At 39.7% G+C, this 17,308-nt stretch overlaps 1 protein-coding gene across 1 annotated transcript in view; it reads right to left on the reverse strand.

Moving 5' to 3' along the window:
- The window catches only part of NEK10 (NIMA related kinase 10), a 67,195-nt gene that overhangs the window by 43,466 nt on the left and 6,421 nt on the right, over positions 1 to 17,308 (reverse strand). The window contains exons 3-12 of the mRNA XM_053467999.1: positions 16,238 to 16,298; positions 14,151 to 14,272; positions 13,621 to 13,719; positions 9,113 to 9,197; positions 8,159 to 8,200; positions 7,636 to 7,714; positions 6,651 to 6,718; positions 4,098 to 4,177; positions 3,231 to 3,317; positions 2,032 to 2,256 (exon numbers count right to left, since the gene is read on the reverse strand). Coding sequence (XP_053323974.1) covers positions 2,032 to 2,256; positions 3,231 to 3,317; positions 4,098 to 4,177; positions 6,651 to 6,718; positions 7,636 to 7,714; positions 8,159 to 8,200; positions 9,113 to 9,197; positions 13,621 to 13,719; positions 14,151 to 14,272; positions 16,238 to 16,298 — 948 coding nt within the window. The remainder of the gene's footprint in view (positions 1 to 2,031; positions 2,257 to 3,230; positions 3,318 to 4,097; positions 4,178 to 6,650; positions 6,719 to 7,635; positions 7,715 to 8,158; positions 8,201 to 9,112; positions 9,198 to 13,620; positions 13,720 to 14,150; positions 14,273 to 16,237; positions 16,299 to 17,308) is intronic.

A 17,308-nucleotide genomic window follows, 5' to 3' on the forward strand; every position in this document is an offset into this window, starting at 1 on the left:
AACGGCGCTCTCCTCCTCAATATATATATATTATACACGGATCAGTCACAACATTATGACCACCTGCCTATTTGTGTAGGTCGCTAAAAACAACCCTGACCGGTCGAGGCATGGACTCTACTAGACATCTGAAGGTGTGCTGTCGTATCTGGCACCAAGACGTTAGCAGCAGATCCTTTAAGTCCAGTAAATCGCGAGGTGAGGTCTCCATGGATGCATTCTGGTGCCATGTGTTCTACAGGTAAGCGACACACAAGCACCTGGCCATCCGTTTGATGTAAAAGAAAACGTGATTCATCAGACCAGGCCATCTTCTATTGCTCCGTGGTCCAGTTCTTTTGCTCACATGCCCATTGTAGTGGACAGGGGTCAGCATGGGCACCCTGACTGGTCTGCAGCTATGCTGCAAAATACACAACAAACTGCGAACACTGTGTGTTCTGACCTTTCTATCAGAACCAGCATTAACTTTTTCAGCAATCAGAGCTACAGTGACTTGGCTGTTGGATTTGACCACACGGGTCATCCTTCGCTCCACACATGTATCAATGAGCCTTCACCCCATGACCTTATCATGGGTCACCACTTTCCTTCCTTGGACCACTTTTGATGGGTATTGACCACTGCAAAGTGGAGATGCTCTGACCCAGTCTTCAAGCCATCACATTTTAGCCTTTGTCAAAGTCCCTCAGATCCTTCTGCTTGCCCATTTTTCCTGCTTCTAACACTTCTTCAACTTTGTAGACAAAATGCTTGCTTCCTAGTATATATCACCCACTGACAGGTGCCATGATTACAAGATTATCAGTGTTATTCACTTCATCTGTCATGTGGTCAGTGATCATAATGTTATGGCAGATCGATGTATATATATGCATATAAGCATATGAGTAATTGTTATTTTAGTGCAAAACGCATTTCTGTGGATGTGTTTTGAAAGCAGAGAATCTCTGTGTGCGCACTTTGGATTACATGCTGGAATCATATATGACTAAATTGGGACCTGATGAATAAGATGAGACAGCTTGAGTTGTGGTTCCTCTCATTCTTATATTAATTAAAATAAGTTTCTAGATTTATTCTGGGAAGTCTTCCAGTTCCCTGAATAGCTCTGGGAATTTAGTCAACACTTCAATTGACAGCTTATATGTTATTATTGAGCTGGCAGAGTTTCCAGAAAAAGATCTGCATCTTTTCTTTCATCTGATTGCTGGTTAAGAGGTTTTGCTGTTCTCACAGTGCATTTCGTGGCAATACGATTATTTATGGCTTAGATGAATTTTGGCTGAGAACACTTGTTGCAGTCAGAAGCATTGACCCACACATTCATATACAGAAAGAACGTTCTATATTTCCTGACTATGACTGCATTTAGTCAGGGAGCATTGAGTCAACCCCAAGATTTGAAGTAAATACAGTAGGAACAAAAATGGCAGACTAGATTGCCAAATGGGTCTTATCCATCAAATTCTATGTTTCTGTGTTTGTATCTGCCTATACATAGAGCACATTGTGTACAAATGAGCAATTCAAGTACCCTTAACTAAACCTCAGATATAGTTGAATAAGCTCCAACCATTTTTGCCACTAAAAGTTGACAGAAAACTAAAATAACACTATAATTATCTTTGATCAGTTGACAGCATGGTAAATAAGGTGAGGCATGGTGTACCATAAAGGTCCCTTTAACATCACTGTCTCCAGTAAAATTCAGTAATGAAGTGTTGAGTGTTGAGTTTAATACAAAATGGTTGGAGCCCTTGGTTCCAATTCTTTATAATCTGTATAAATAAGTCACATTTTGATTGACCTATACCTTATATTAAATAATTCATAATGAAAGTTTCGTTGGTAGTCTCAAGCCAATTCGTTACAATTTAATGGTTACATTCCATGTACTTACTAAAGCTCAAAGCTTTAAGATGATTTACAAAATAGCGAATGTACAGCAAATCTTCACTAGACAGTAATATAAAACACATTTAAAATGTAAACATTATTTAAACCAAGCAAGAACTCAGCAAAACATACCCTTTTAATATATGGAGTAGCTGCTTTATTCCTCCCCATGTTCGAATTTCCACACTTATTTCAGGATCCTCGCAAATCTGGACCAATATCCAGACAACACTCCACAGCAATTTTAGATGGTCAGAGTGCAGCAAACTAAGAAGGGTTGGGACTCCATCATAAATTTTAACTTGTTCCTTTACTTCTGATTCGGAACAGAGAAGTCGTAAGAGCTCTGCTGCAAGTCTAGAAATTCAGAAAATATGTCAATGATCATTGGCTAATTTGTGCGTGCAACTTCCTTATCTACGGTATGCTTTACCAACAGGTAGATCTTAAGCTGATGTGTAACTGCATGTCCCACAACATCAAACCTTTGCACACATTTTATTTTAGGGTGCTTCCTGCAGGGCTGTATAACGTGATGCCTCCTTCTTTTTGTATTTGCACCCTAGCATGGGAGAGAACCTGGTGGCAGTGCCCCAATCCAACTCAGTGCAAACTAGTTCACCCATATAGTGAGGCCGGGCCTTGCAGGCTGAACATCTTGGAGTGGTTCCACAACATATGTGGAGCTGGTCCATATTCCCCATTTTTTCTCACAGCTGCCTTCCTGTCTCTTCTCTCAGACCATCATTCCAATGTTCTGTCTAAAAACAGTTGTCTATCACATTTAAACAGAATGTGGTCTTTATGTCATAAAGCAGGAAAACCTCACCATTTGGATTGTATATGCAGTTACAATGATTTAATGTTATATTTATGTAGCATTCTTCTGCTAAAGAGGTCCTTTGTAAGGTCATAACATATATCTTTTTAGGGCGAGGAAGTACATTACTACTACTGGGAACCTAAAAAATATCATTCGTTATTATATATTGCATATTGTTGTTCCTATCTACTACTCACAATATTTGTTTAATTTTGAGAGACTTTCATTTGAGGAAAGATTCTAGAAACACCTTAAAAGTCATGCTAATGTTCCCAAGATTGTTAATGTGCCTATAGGGCCACTATTTTGGTGCTTACATAACTTATGATTCTCATTTGCATTCCTTAAAACATTAACAGATTTTAAAATTAAAAGAACAAATCTCAGCCTGTTCTCAGGTTGGAGTGTCACCAAACCTATACTTCTCCAAAATGAACTTGAGACTTGTAAGATCACTGCTGGGAAAAAAAAGTGAAATTACAAAATATTACCTAGAATCACTTCCCACCTTTTAGACAGCAGATCATATTCATGCAGTATCATCATTAGGCTTTCAACAAGACTGAGCTCACTTATCTTCCCACGACACTCTGGACTACAAAAAGAAACAAATATTAAAAATAAAAAATCTGACTTTACATTTAATTAGAGCTAGTTATAAGTCCAAAATAATTAGTTACCAGGAAAATGTACTATAAAAAAAGTGTCATTTTCGGGAGAAAGGATATATTTTAAATATTTTCTTTCATTTATTATTTTATTTTCTAATTGTATTTCTGAAGGTAAGTTGCACTTAAAAAGTTATATACACCACCTCTGTCATTGACATGTGGAGTACACCTAATGCTTGAGAGCTACCCAGTGGAAGCCAGAAAGCATGTGGACTACTGGAGACCCTTGATGTTCAGCCACTGGGACCCTAGGTACTTTAAGGTTCTGTTCCACCTACCTTGCTAAATTTAACAGTTTTGTTAGCTAAAAACAGCACTAGAGACAAATCTTAATACTCTTCAATGACAAAACCTCTCCCAAAAATAATTCTTGATAGGCTGTTGCTATAGTAACTGATTTTTTTCTATGTTTCTATGATGAGATTGTTTCTATGTTTTAGATTAGTCCACCAAGCGAAAGCCAAAAATGACACTTGTGCTCTGGTTTATTTGCTTAGTATACTATTGTTTTTTGGAATCCATAAGGCCCATTAACATCCTGTAACCATGCAATACCTTCTGTTAAGTTATCGTTGTGAACTATATAAAAAAAACCTTGTGCCTGAATGTTTTCCATTTTAGTGATGTAGCATTATATTATAGAAAGCGGCAGACTAGTGACATGAACCATTCGACAACAGTATGCAATTTTAACATTAACTCACCTTTCTGCTAAACTTGTCAGAGCAAGCAGAGCTCCTAGCAGCACATTGCTGTCCCTGGCGGCTAATAACTTCAATAGAGACTGAAAACATTAAAAGTTTTTTAGAGTAACAGGCTACAGAATATGTTCCCATTTCTTTAGATAAGGTCTTAGTGTAACAATGTACCCTAATTAAAATTCTTAATTATCCCACTTATTTTAGCACTTATTCAATTGTATAATTACCAAAAAGCCAGTAAACATCATGTTAAGTGATTAAAAAAATATATATTATTAAAAAAATAGTATATAATAATAAATAGTAATTATCCAAGTTACAATAATGAACAAACAACCTGTTTTAATGAATAACACACAAATTATTATTATTATTGTCCATATTGAATTAATCATTAATACATCATTACAATATTAAACCGACATTAAAACATCCTCCCAACAGTAAAGTATGCAGGAGGGAGCATCATGATTTAGGGCTGCTTTGGTGCCTCAGGGCCTGGACAGCTTGCCATCATTTACAGAATAATGAATTCCCAAGTTTATTAAAGTGTCATACAGGCTAATGTCATGATGGCTGTCTGCCAGCTGAAGCTTAGTAGAAGTTGTGTAATGTAGCACGACAAAAACCCTAAACATCAAAGTAAATCTACTACACAGTGGTTTAAAAAAAGAAAATCAACATGTTAGAGTAGCCCAATAAGAACCCAGACCTTAACCCACACCAGACATCCTAGGAATGTGGTTGTGCTAAAGCAGTTTTGGAAGGAAGAATGGTCTAAAATTCCTCCTGAAGGTCGTGCACAGGGCTGGTGGGCCAGCAGACCAACATTCAAAGAGACCGCCTGGCCACGAAGTTCAAAGCAGGCGTCATGCGGCCGCAGATTTCAAAGCAGCCGTCGTGCAGCTGTAAGAACGCCTCTGTTGGCCGCTTTAACTTCATTAGGTTGCCTGGGGCATCACATAAATTAATACACAAGGGTGTGGGGGCATAAATGCACAAAGGGGGGCAATACACAAGGTTGTGGGGGACACATTAATCAATAGTAAGGGGGCCTGGCTGGAGCATCAATACACAAGGGGCAAAAATACAAAAGGGGCAGTCAATGACAAAGCAGTGCAGAAAAGACATTTGTTATATGGCAGAGCCTGTCCTGGTGTGTGTGTGTTTGGGTGTCGGTGTGGCAGAGCCTGTCCTGGTGCCTGTTTGTTTGAGTGTCTGTGTGGCACAGCCTGTCCTGATGTCTGTGTATTTGGGTGTCATGTGGCAGAGCCTGTCCTGGTGTCTGTGTATTTGGGTGTCGGTGTGGCAGAGCCTGTCCTGGTGTGTGTCGGTGTGGCAGAGCCAGTCCTGGTGTCTGTGTATTTGGGTGTCGGTGTGACAGAGCCTGTCCTGGTGTGTGTCTGGGTGTCAGTGTGGCAGAGCCTGTCCTGGTGTGTATGTGTTTGGGTGTCGGTGTGGCAGAGCCTGTCCTGGTGTGTGTGTTTGGGTGTTGGTGTGGTAGAGCATGTCCTGGTGTGTGTGTTTGGGTGTCGGTGTGACAGAGCCTGTCCTGGTGTGTATGTTTGGGTGTCGGTGTGGCAGAGCCTGTCCTGGTGTGTATTTGGTCATCTGTTTCCTGGAACTTTACTAACTGTAGGAATAAATAGAACAATTGAATTTCTACTTATTCAGAGATAAAACGCGCTCCTGAATTTGTGGTCACTTCAGAGGACAAAACTTTCTAGGCCCAGAAAACAGTGAGAGGAAAAGAAAAGGTTTTGTGTTTTTTCTTCTATTTCAATCTGAATATTTTATTAAAAAGGATTGTGGCTTCAGGTATCATGACTTTTTTTTAGCGTATGGATATACTCCCAATCCCATCACATAAGAGTCTATCTCATACATCTGCCGAGCTCTGATGTCATCTTTATCAAGTACACAGGGATGGTGAGGAGATAAGATTCTGTCCATTCCCAGGTACTTATTTGGACCTTTTAACACTTTTGGTTCATGGGATTTTAATAATAATGTGGTATTCTGTTATTGTAAAGGAAAAAAGAATGATTTATAGCTATTTGGATGGCAAATAGTGTGGCTCAGATAGGTGTGTGTAAGGGGTGTGGCATGGGGGCACAAGAACTCGACCATGTGATACAATACATGGGGTTGCTGTCCAAATATTTCCAGGGCTGCTTTTCATTCCTAGTCCGGCCCTGGTTGTGCAAGTCTCATATGCAGCTACTGGAAGCGCTTCTTTGAGGTTATTGCTGCCAAAGGAGGTTCTACCAGTTTTTAAATCCAAGGCTTCGCTTACTTTTTTCACCAGATTAACATTATTTGTGTGTTATTACCTCAAGCACATTGTGTTTGTCTATACCTGTGACTTAGATATAGATTAAATCACATTTTATGATGAATGCAGAAAACCAAGTTATTTCAAAAGGTTCACTTACTTTTTCTTGCCACTGTACACTATACTAAACTGCTGGTTTTAATTAGTAACTGAACATCAAAATAGATGTATGTAAAATGCTGAATTATGTAAGCATAACATACCTAAATATTTTTACTTACCTTGTGTGCTCCACTTGCTATAACCCACTCTCTTTGATCTTTGACAGCAGAAAGTTTTTGAAAAATATCTGCAAAATGTAATTACATAAGTACATAAATCTATCATAACACATGGTGCCTACATAAGAAAGGACCCATACAGTACAAAAATAATTAGTGTTACAAAAAGTACATAGTCACTGGTGACCCAGAGGGCATTAGTCTCTTTGTGAACAATTTTGGACCATCCCGTGGAGATGGGAATTCAGCAAGTCATGTAAATCAACCCTGCAGTAAAAGCGAGGCCGCTGGTACAGCCTGAGAGAAAGGTGCGGGTGAGTGTGTTAAAATGTGTGCCAGTGAGTATGTGAGTTCTTGGGCAGGCAAGGGGCTTTTGGGCTGGCACTGTTCTAACCTGCTTACAAATGAAAGGGACATTTTTCACAAGGCGCATGCTAAGTTTTGTACAGAAACCTAAAATTCAACTAAAATCTTAAACAACAAAACTCAATAATTAGGCTGTGTGTCCACATATTTTTGGTCATATAGTGTATGAGAAGGTGGATAGAGCTTGTGCACTGTCTGCCTTCTGTTTTCAGCTTGTTTCATGTTACCCCTTTCAGAACCCTGCCTCCTCGTTCCTCTAGACTCAAGGACCAAACAGTATAAAGTTGTGGGATACATTAATGACTTACTTACATCACATCTGGCTATAGCTTTAGAGAACATCTGTGACAAATATAAGATGAAACACAACAGTATGGTTTATGTGTTGACTATGTATATATTCATCCAATTTAATAAGCTGTTAAGATCATAAATGAACATGTTTTAATACAAACTAGTTTAGTGTATATTGCAGGTCAACCTAATTTAAAAATGGTAATGCAAGCATACTCTACAAGCATAATTTAAAATTGTTAATTTGAATAGCAGAATAATAAAACATACTTTATTAATTGGATATTGTCAGTTTTAATATAAAATCTTGTGGGAATATACTTACATGTTAAATTGACCAGTTTGTCAACATTAAACTCTTCCTCGCCATACAAAAGATATGTATCACATGTTGTCTCCATGTACTGAAAAAGGAAGAGGGAAAAAAAAGACTGATTCAGTTTAGGGGAACTTGGAGTGTGTTGGTATTTTTATAATGCTCTGAAGATGGCGCTTCAGCATCAATACTGATATATATATATATATATATATATATATATATATATACATATACATGAATATTGTGCTCTATACTATATTTTAGTTTGACTGTTGGTCAAACTGATACAGAAGCATATGATACATCTACAAAAGTTTTGGAAAACTCTCCTCTGTAATTAAAAATAAATACATCAAAGGCCACTAGACGGTATATTGGCCCAATTCAGCAAAAGTCAAGCTCACATCTGTAAAAAAAGGAAAGAGTCAATTTAGGGTTTACAGTCAATATTAGTGAAGTGTGATGTCTGATTATAAGCAAATTTAAGCCTATACCCTGCCAATGTACCACTAAGTCCTCATTACTTCACCTGGGCAAGAATTCCAACTCCATTTATTTGGTGCAGTGCTTCCTAAAATAAATAGTAAAGTACAATAATTATTAAACATCATTTACACATAATCTCCCCCTCAATCTGTGAAGAATAACACCTGGTACATTTGTAGGATCAGTTAGAAAAACCGTCCATGTCCACTAATCAGCATACACATCCAGACCTGGACTCTACATTAACCAAACAAAATATTTTACAAAGCATGGGTCAAAATATTATATTACAGGTATTAATTAACTTCCATAGGACACTCTATGAAATAAGCTTTGCATTTTCATGGTTTTACCCACTAGCGTAACTACCCCTGCAACCCTCCAGTGGTTTCTAGTTACGCCCCTGGTTTTACCCTCCAACACCAGAATCAATACACTTAATCACATAAATATAGGTGTGTAAGGAGTGAGAACTCTTCTGTTTAACCACAGTATGGTGGAGCAGTCTCCACATTGTTAGGTCCATTCCATACATATCTGTCCCAACAATAAGTGGATGGCCTGGCAATGGCACAGGCAGTGATGTATTGTGGCCTAGGCAGACTATACCTCGGGTATCAGGTCCAGGGGTGGCAGTCACCCTGATGTACAAAACAAGGGGACAGATCGCACTCTTGGGCAATCAAGTCCAAGGCACGGCGCACCAGCATATGATGTCATATATTGTACTTGGGAAGCAGACCATAGCATAGGATAATTAATCTGCATAATTTGAATCACACATTCTAATACCAAAACCCAAAACAGATATGTGCCTGGCATAACGACATGAAGCCATAAACACACTGTGCCCAAGCCTTCCAACAAATAAGACAATACAAGATATTCAGATCATTTTGTATTTTTTAAAAAACAGTATGTTCTCAATTAATCATTTAATATATTGGTGATTCTACACTAGTGAGGACTTAAAAGTAACAAATATTTATGAACAAACCTGATAAAATGAGTCACGCATTAGTAACCTCAGACAGATCAACACCTGCAGCAAATGAAATGATGGAGCTCTTGCAACCCACTCCCTACAGAGACAATTGAATAAATAATATTATATAAACATGGTGGAAACATACAACAATAGACACTCCTAAATACTATTGTGTTTCCCTAAAATGCACAAATGGTTTTAGAGAGGACATGCAGAGAGAGACTGCAATTTTTACCAAGGTTGGTATGGAGGACCTTAACAAGTCAAAATGTGTGACCTTCACTAGAAGAGCACGAAGAAAAAATCATTGTCATACAACCCAAATCTGGAAACCTATGTTGAGCAGTATGGCTAGCTGAAGAGTGGGATGTGTGGTTGGACCCAATAGGGGCCATGTTTGGGGCAATTTAAGTCACCCAAAATTGTTCAGCAAGGGCCATTTCTAAACAATTCGGAACTAGCACGAGGAGGTCACATAATTTGTATGTATGTGAGCATTAATGTGTATGGGAGCATGAATGTCTATGTTAAACTGTGTGAAAGCATTTGTGTATACGAGCATGAATGTGTGTATATTTATATAAGTGATGTGAGAGGGTGTGTGCATGTTAGAATGAGAGTTTATGTGTGTGAGTATGAGTAAGTGTAAGCAGGTGTATGTGGGTTAGCATGAGTAAATGTGTTTAGGTTTGTGTGTGTGTGTTGCAAGGGGCAAAGAAGGCACAGACAAGCTGTTTGGGGAAAATAATAGCCCAAACAAGCTGTTTGTGGGCAATGTTGGCGCAAACAATCTGTTGAAGCAATGATGGCACAAACAAGCTGTTTGTGGGCAATGATGGCACAGGGCAGAGTATTTGGGGGTTAGATAGGCACTGATAAGCTGCAAGTGGCAAGGGTGGCATCTTTTTAAAGGTGCCACTGTGGGACATGTTGCATAGTGAAATTGGTGGTTTCTACTTAAGCCCCTGGTCAGAGTGCCTGGTTGAGGGATTAACTATGAGTCATTGTATTGTTTACTACAGGCAGTGTGACATGGAGTCAGGGCGTTTGTCTAGTAGATTGGGCAAACATAACAGGACTAGGACACATATTATGCAAGACCAGAACTGTTTGACCCCTTGATGACAACTGACGCGACAGGCACATCATGAAAAAAAATTACATTACAAAGTTAGATGCCATGTTTGATTGCTCCTAAACGATGGCAGCACCCTTTCAAAGAGTTCCCAGAGGGTCTTTCCAGACCTACGGTAACTGCAGCCAACCAGGCGGGTCAATGGAGCCCAGCTCACTATGTGATCAATTAAATAAAATATAAAAATCTAAAAAAAATGAAATGTAAATATAGCAAAAAAATTAAAATGCAATAACATATTCAAGATAAAAAATACCTCAGTAATGTCCCACCTTCAAAGAAAATATGTCCAAACAATGTAAAAAAAAATATTTTTAAGAGCAAGTCATTAAATTGGTGCTGTATCTTTCCAAGAATCCTGGCATGAAAAGAGTTAAAATACCTGCATTTGAAATGCTCTGGGGTGTCAAGTTTTCAAAAATATATGGTTTGATGGGGTAAGTTGAATTGGCCGGTTCAAAGATGTCCCAAATAGGATATGGGGGCAGAGTTTCCAACATGTCAAAATTCCAAGTTAAAAAAACTGAATTGTGCATTCCCCAAATGTGGCCTTTTACCCCCATAAAAAATCTAGGCATGGGTGGTATCACTGTACTGAGAAAATATCCAGTGAGCGGCAGTTGTGTGGACGAAAAATGCTTTGTTGATGTCAGAGGAGAATGGACAGACTGGTTTGAGATGACAGAAAGGTAACAGTAACTCAAATAACCACTCGTTACAACCAAGGTATGCAGAATACCATCTCTGAATGCACAACACGTCAAACCTTGAAGCAGATGGGCTATAGCAGCAGAAGACCACACCGGGTGCCAGTAACTGAGGTTACAATTCGCACAGGCTCACCAAAATTGGACAATGGAAGACATTCCCTGTTCTGATGAGTCTCGATTTCAGCTGTGACATTCAGATAGAAGGGTCAGACTTTGGCGTAAACAACATGAAAGCATGGATCCATCCTGCCTTCTATCAATGGTTCAGGCTGGTGGTGTTGGTGTAATGGTGTGGGGGACATTTTCTTGGCACACTTTGGGTCAATTGAGTATCATTTAAATGCGACAGCCTACCTGAGTATTGTTGCTGACCATGTCCATCCCTTCATGACCAGAGTGTGCCCATCTTCTGATGGCTACTTCCAGCTCACATCATCTCAAACTGGTTTCTTGAAGATGACAATGAGTTCACTGTACTCCAATGGCATCCACAGTCACCAGATTTCAATCCAATAGATTTTTTATTATCTTTCTATTTTATCATTCTTATATTTTCCTTATTCTTCATCTTCATTGATAAATATTGGTGACAAAACTAGGCATTCTACAGTCTTTCAGTTTAAATTTTAAAACCTATTCCTGAGTTGTTTAAGACAGTTGCTCATTTACGCTACCTGCTAAACCTCTAATCTGCGGACAAGTTAATATTTTTTGTTATTCTCTTTCTATCATATCATATCATATATTATTATTCATTGATAAATACACATTGGGGACAAAACCAGGCACTGTGATATATTATTATATTGGGGCGACAAATTCTTATTTTTTTTCTATATGTCTGGCAGTACTTATACTGCCCTGTCCCCTGCACCTCAATGCCCTTCCTTTCTCTGGGGAATCAGTTCTTAATGTTTCTAATATGGGGGTTCAGACTTGTGGCTGCTGGTGTCTATCTGCCAGTGCCTGTCTTGCCCTCTTCCGTGCACTTCAAGGCCCTTCTTTACTCTGGGGAATCAATTCTTATTTTTCCTAATACGGGGGGTCAGTTTTGGGGCTGGATGTGACTGTATGCAGTGCTTGGCCTGTCCTGCTTCCTTCCTATCTCCGAGGGATAAATATTTTTCCAAATTTGGCCCTGTATGGTGAGGTTGCATATGTGCCAGCGCCCTGCTACTACTACTGCTGCTGCCACCATAATCAACCTTCCTTACTCTGAGGGATCAATTAAACAAACTGGTCCATTTTTTGGAAAGAAATGAGTCATAGCATACTGCTGGATATGTGTATCCATTAGTGCAGTATTGCTGTATACCTCCCAACATTTAAAAATGTGAAAGAGGGACACTTTTTTTTTAAATCGCTCTCGCAGAACTCATCAATACAAGGATTTGCACTTTACAATGTTGCGCTTGCATCGCCCTTGCACACACACATACACTGCCCTTACACACACATAAACACATACACTGCCCTTACACACACCTGCCTTTACATACACATAAACACATACACTGCCCTTACACACACATGCCCATAAACACGTACACTGCCCTTACACACACCTGCCTATAAACACACATACACACATACAGTGCCTTTACACACACCTGCCTTTACACACACATATACACATACACTGCCCTTACACCCCCTTCTCCCCATCTCATACGTCTTCCTCCATCCTTCTTCCTCCATCCTTTTTCCTTCATCCTCCATCCTCCTTCCCCCATCCTGTGGTGGGAGCGCCAGGTCTGTCACTTGCTTTACTGCACCCTCATCACTAGGAGCCGGCTATTAATGGAGAGCACGGGGATGACGTCATATCAGGGACCACAGAAGCCGAGGTCTGAAGTGAGAGACGTTGTGCTCCATTATGTTGAGCCAACTAGAGGGAGATTGTGATCTCCCAACTAATCCTGCAGGCAGCTGCACCTGAGGTGAGTACCACTCTCGTCTCACCCTTCCTCCACCCACAGAGGTGTCAGGTGGTCCAAATCAAAAAATGCCCCCAAATTCCATCCAGACCAAAAGGCCCGGAGAGAAAATGAATTTCCGAAAACTAATTCACATAAAAATTTTTTTATCCAAAACTATTTTGCTTACCATGCACAAGTCTACTGCTTAGCTCATTCCCTTGCAGGGCGCGGCCAGGACTGCCCAGGACAGGCGTTCCCGTTGACATTGGTGGGCGGATACGCTGATGTCGGTGGGTGGATTCACTAATATTGGGGGCGGGAGTTCAAGCTGACATCAAAGGAAACACCCCCATTTAAAGAGGAAATGGGGTGGCATGTCAAGATCCCACTCCCGCAACCCACAGGATTCGGGTGTTGACCCAGAGAACCGGTGCATCACCCGGAAATCTCTGGGTCAATACTATAATTTGCTGGGTTGTTGAATTTGCATTCAAATTGCCATTGTTAAAAGTTAGTGATTTAACCAAACTAACACTAGGTCAATTCAATAGATTCATTTTAAACTTGAAAACCACTTAAAATGTATTGAATAGTCTCGCCTGTCTGCAATGTCACCACGTGCGGCCTTTGAAATGTTATCCATGTCAATTGTCAGACGGTCCCAAATGTAACTGGGGCATTGATGTGGCGTGACACAGCTGAAAATCACCACCTGCTTTATTTTAAAATGTATTATTAATGTGTTCACTGTACCTGCTGGCAAGCCTGTTCTTTATCAGTGCTGTGAATATATCAAGAAACAGGCTGTGTTGGGGATGCTGGCTGAAATTCCTTTCATTCTTGTAAAATATACTAGAAGTAAAGAGATACAACATAAACAAATTGTCCATGATAATAAAACTTTTTATTGCAATATAATTTGTAATGTACATTATATGACACAATGAATTATAAGATGAATCAAGTATTTTTGCAGATATATAAGACACATGGGTCTATTCAGGTAGAGCTTTTAGAAGACCTTTGCAGGGCAGTTGTGTTTCAGTTATTTGACCTCACTATTCTAATATAGTGTATCATTTGTATGAAAAGCCCACCCCAGTGAGCTCCTCATGACGCAAAGTACAAAGGAAGCCTGGCCTTTTTTTGGCCCAATGTATTTGACTGATACCCAGTCTGCCCTGCTTGAAGAATGAGGGCAAGTCCGTGGTATATGTTATCTCTGCAATATTTTATGTTAAAATTGCATTTACTTAACTGATTGTTCCAGTTTAATTTTTTACCTTAGTTTTTCAAGTTCAAATGCTTCAGTTGATTCCTGCCGCTGATTTCTGCTTTGAGAGTCATTTGCTTTCCCATACTTTGACTGAAATTTTGGTGTGCTGTTGGGTTTTAAAGCTGGAAGCTATCAATCACAAAACATGTAATGTTTAACATACTGCATAAAAAACATGCTGTACTCAAACCTTTCCAAACACTAAATACCCTGAATAACTATAACACAGAGTTTCCCAGCCTTTTTTGGGGATCAACAAACATGTTAACTCTCTTCCTCTCACCTACTTTTAGCTCAGCTTTCCTGCATTTGGACTGTACTCATGTCTGGAATAAGATTCTAAGTTCACTGACATACCTGGGAACTCTCTGGGTCTCTTCTCCAGCTCTCCGGGTCAATACCCGAATCCTCCAGGTGAGGGAGCGGGGTTTTGACATGCCCCGCTCCCCGCCCATTTCCCCTTTAAATCCGGGTGTTTCCAGTGATGTCAGCCCACTGACATCAAAGGGAACGCCCGCCGACGTTCCCGCTGACGCCAGTGGGCAGTCCAGGCTGCATCCCGCTAGGGAAGGCTCCGGGTAGCTTGAGCTGAGAAGTTCCCAGGTATGTTCATTGAGCAGGGTCTTCCTTACCTTTTGTTTCCGTAAGTGCCAATCGATGGTGCTATATAAATAATAATAATATAAAAATAATATAAAATAGATCATTATATCCGAAGGAAGGGTGAGGCGAGAGAGGCACTCACCTAGGGCGCAGTTGCGAGAGGGACGAAAATTCGTCTGATCACGAGCTGCAGGACTGGTTGGGAAGATCGCAATGCCCCTCTAAATGACCCAACATTAGGGAGCGCAAAGTCTGTCACTTTAAACCTCGGCAATTGATGCCAAGCGCCGGGATATGACGTCATACCTCCGTGCTCTGCATCAAACACTAAAACAGAGGCCTGGAGTGACAGACCTGGTGCTCCAAAACTTGAATGGAAGGTGGAGGATGGAAGATGAGAAAGGTAAGATATGGGGAGAAAGGGGTTTTAGGGCAGTGTATGTGTGTGTTTGTAAGCTGGTGTATATGTGTGTGTATGGGCAGGTGTGTGTGTACAAGCAGTGTAGGTATTTTTGTGTTTGTAAGCTGGTGTGTGTGTTTGTAAGCTGGTGTATATGTGTGTGTATGGGCAGGTGTGTGTGTACAAGCAGTGTAGGTATTTTTGTGTGTGTAAAGGCAGGTGTGTGTAAAGGCAGTGTATGTATGTATATGTGTTTATGGGCAGGTGTGTGTGTAAAGGCATTGTATATGAGCAGGTGTGTGTAAGAGCAGCTTTTGTGTATATGCGTGTTTATGGGCAGGTGTGTGTGGACAGGCGTGTGTAAGGGCAGTGTATATATATATATATATATATATATGTGTGTGTGTTTATGGGCAGGTATGTGTAAAGGCAGTGTATATGGGCAGTCGTGTGTAAGGGCAGTGTATGTGTATATGGGTGTTTAAATGTGTATATGTGTGTTTATGGACATGTATGTGTAAAGGCAGTGTGTGTGTGGGCAGGCGTGTGTAAGGGCAGTGTATGTGTATATGTGTGTTAATGGGCAGGTTTGTGTAAGGGCAGTGTATGTGTTTATGTGTGCTAGATTAGATCACAGAAATGCAGGGCATATTATCCCTTCCTGCTGTATTTAGCATATTAGGAATTTGTGAGCAAACAAGTGATTGTGTCAGATTATATTATCACAAATCATGAATCCACAATTAAACCTCTAAGGTAACTAGTCAACATTTCTTTAAAATGAGTGCCATGCGGTGCTATAACAGTTGTACGCAATGGAATCACTAAATACTAACTTAGTCATACTATGACTATGAGTATTTTCTATAGCTTCCATTTAGTTATTTCCCATTACATGTAATTGTTTACTTTTATATTAATAAGGTTCTTTAGTACAATTCCCCAGGATGTTTTAATTTTCAACTAAATTGAATCAGTCTTTATTAGTAAATAATACATTTTCAGGATGTTGCATATGGAGCAATATGTTTGTTTTTCTCTGATTTTAGACTTTTCCCCAACCCTAGGACGTATCCATAATTCCACTTTACCTGCTGCTTGTTTGCCTGCACATTTAAAAGAGACCAAAGTCTTTTGATATCAAAGCATTTCCTAAAACAAAACAAAAAATATAATTAGTAAAAAAAAATGGTTAGATTTCACCTAGACAGCAGGTTGAATCAGGATTTTGTTGCTTGGACGATGGTTTTCTAACATTTTGTCAAATTTATATAGTTTTTTTAATTAAAAAGGTAAGGTCAGTGATCACTTTATAAAAAAAGCAGGAGGCTGTATAAATGAATGATTACTGCCAGCCCTGTTGAATCTAAACATTAATTAATTAGAACCTAGTTTGCAAAGTGAAATATGCTGAAGGATTGCAAAAATCAGCACCTTATGCTGCAAAATAAATTCAAGAACAGATGAGAAACAAAGTCATTGACTTCTATTAGTCTGAACATTTTTTGGGATAATATTCTGTTGGCTAATGATTCAAAAGTGGAACTTTCTGGAAGACATGGGTCCCATTACATCTGTCGTAAAGCTAACATGGCATTCCATAATAAGAACATTAGACCAACAGTCAAGCTCAAGCACAGTTGGGTTATGCAGCAGGACAATGATCCGAAGCACACACACACAAGCAAGTCCACCTCTGAAAAGCCCAAAAGAAACAAAATGAAGGTTTAGGAGTGAGTCAAAGTCCTTACTTGCATCCGATTGAGATGTTGTGGCATGACAAATTAAAATAATTCTGCCAAGAAATGTGGGCCAAAATCCCTCCACAGCAATGTACGGCGATGACTCTGCCAGTTATTGCAAACGTTTGATTGCAGTTTAGTAATTAGGTTTAGGGGGGAATTACTCTTTTACATGGGTTTTGATTAACTTTTTAGCTTCAATTAATTAAATGATCCTTTAAAAGCTGCATTTTGCTGCAGCTCCCACGTGGCCAACTCACAATGCTTGCAGCTAAGCACTGCGAGGTGGTTCTTAGTTTGAGTTGGGCCTCAGGCTCCAGACATGCATGGCTCCAATTTGGACATCTGAAATATTAACTGTATGCTCCTAGCTTCAGCTCCATTACCCCCTGTGTTAAACCAACCAGGTAATTTACCCAG

The sequence above is a fragment of the Spea bombifrons genome, chromosome 5, assembly GCF_027358695.1.
Source record: "Spea bombifrons isolate aSpeBom1 chromosome 5, aSpeBom1.2.pri, whole genome shotgun sequence".
In the NCBI taxonomy this organism is placed as follows: Eukaryota; Metazoa; Chordata; class Amphibia; order Anura; family Pelobatidae; genus Spea; species Spea bombifrons.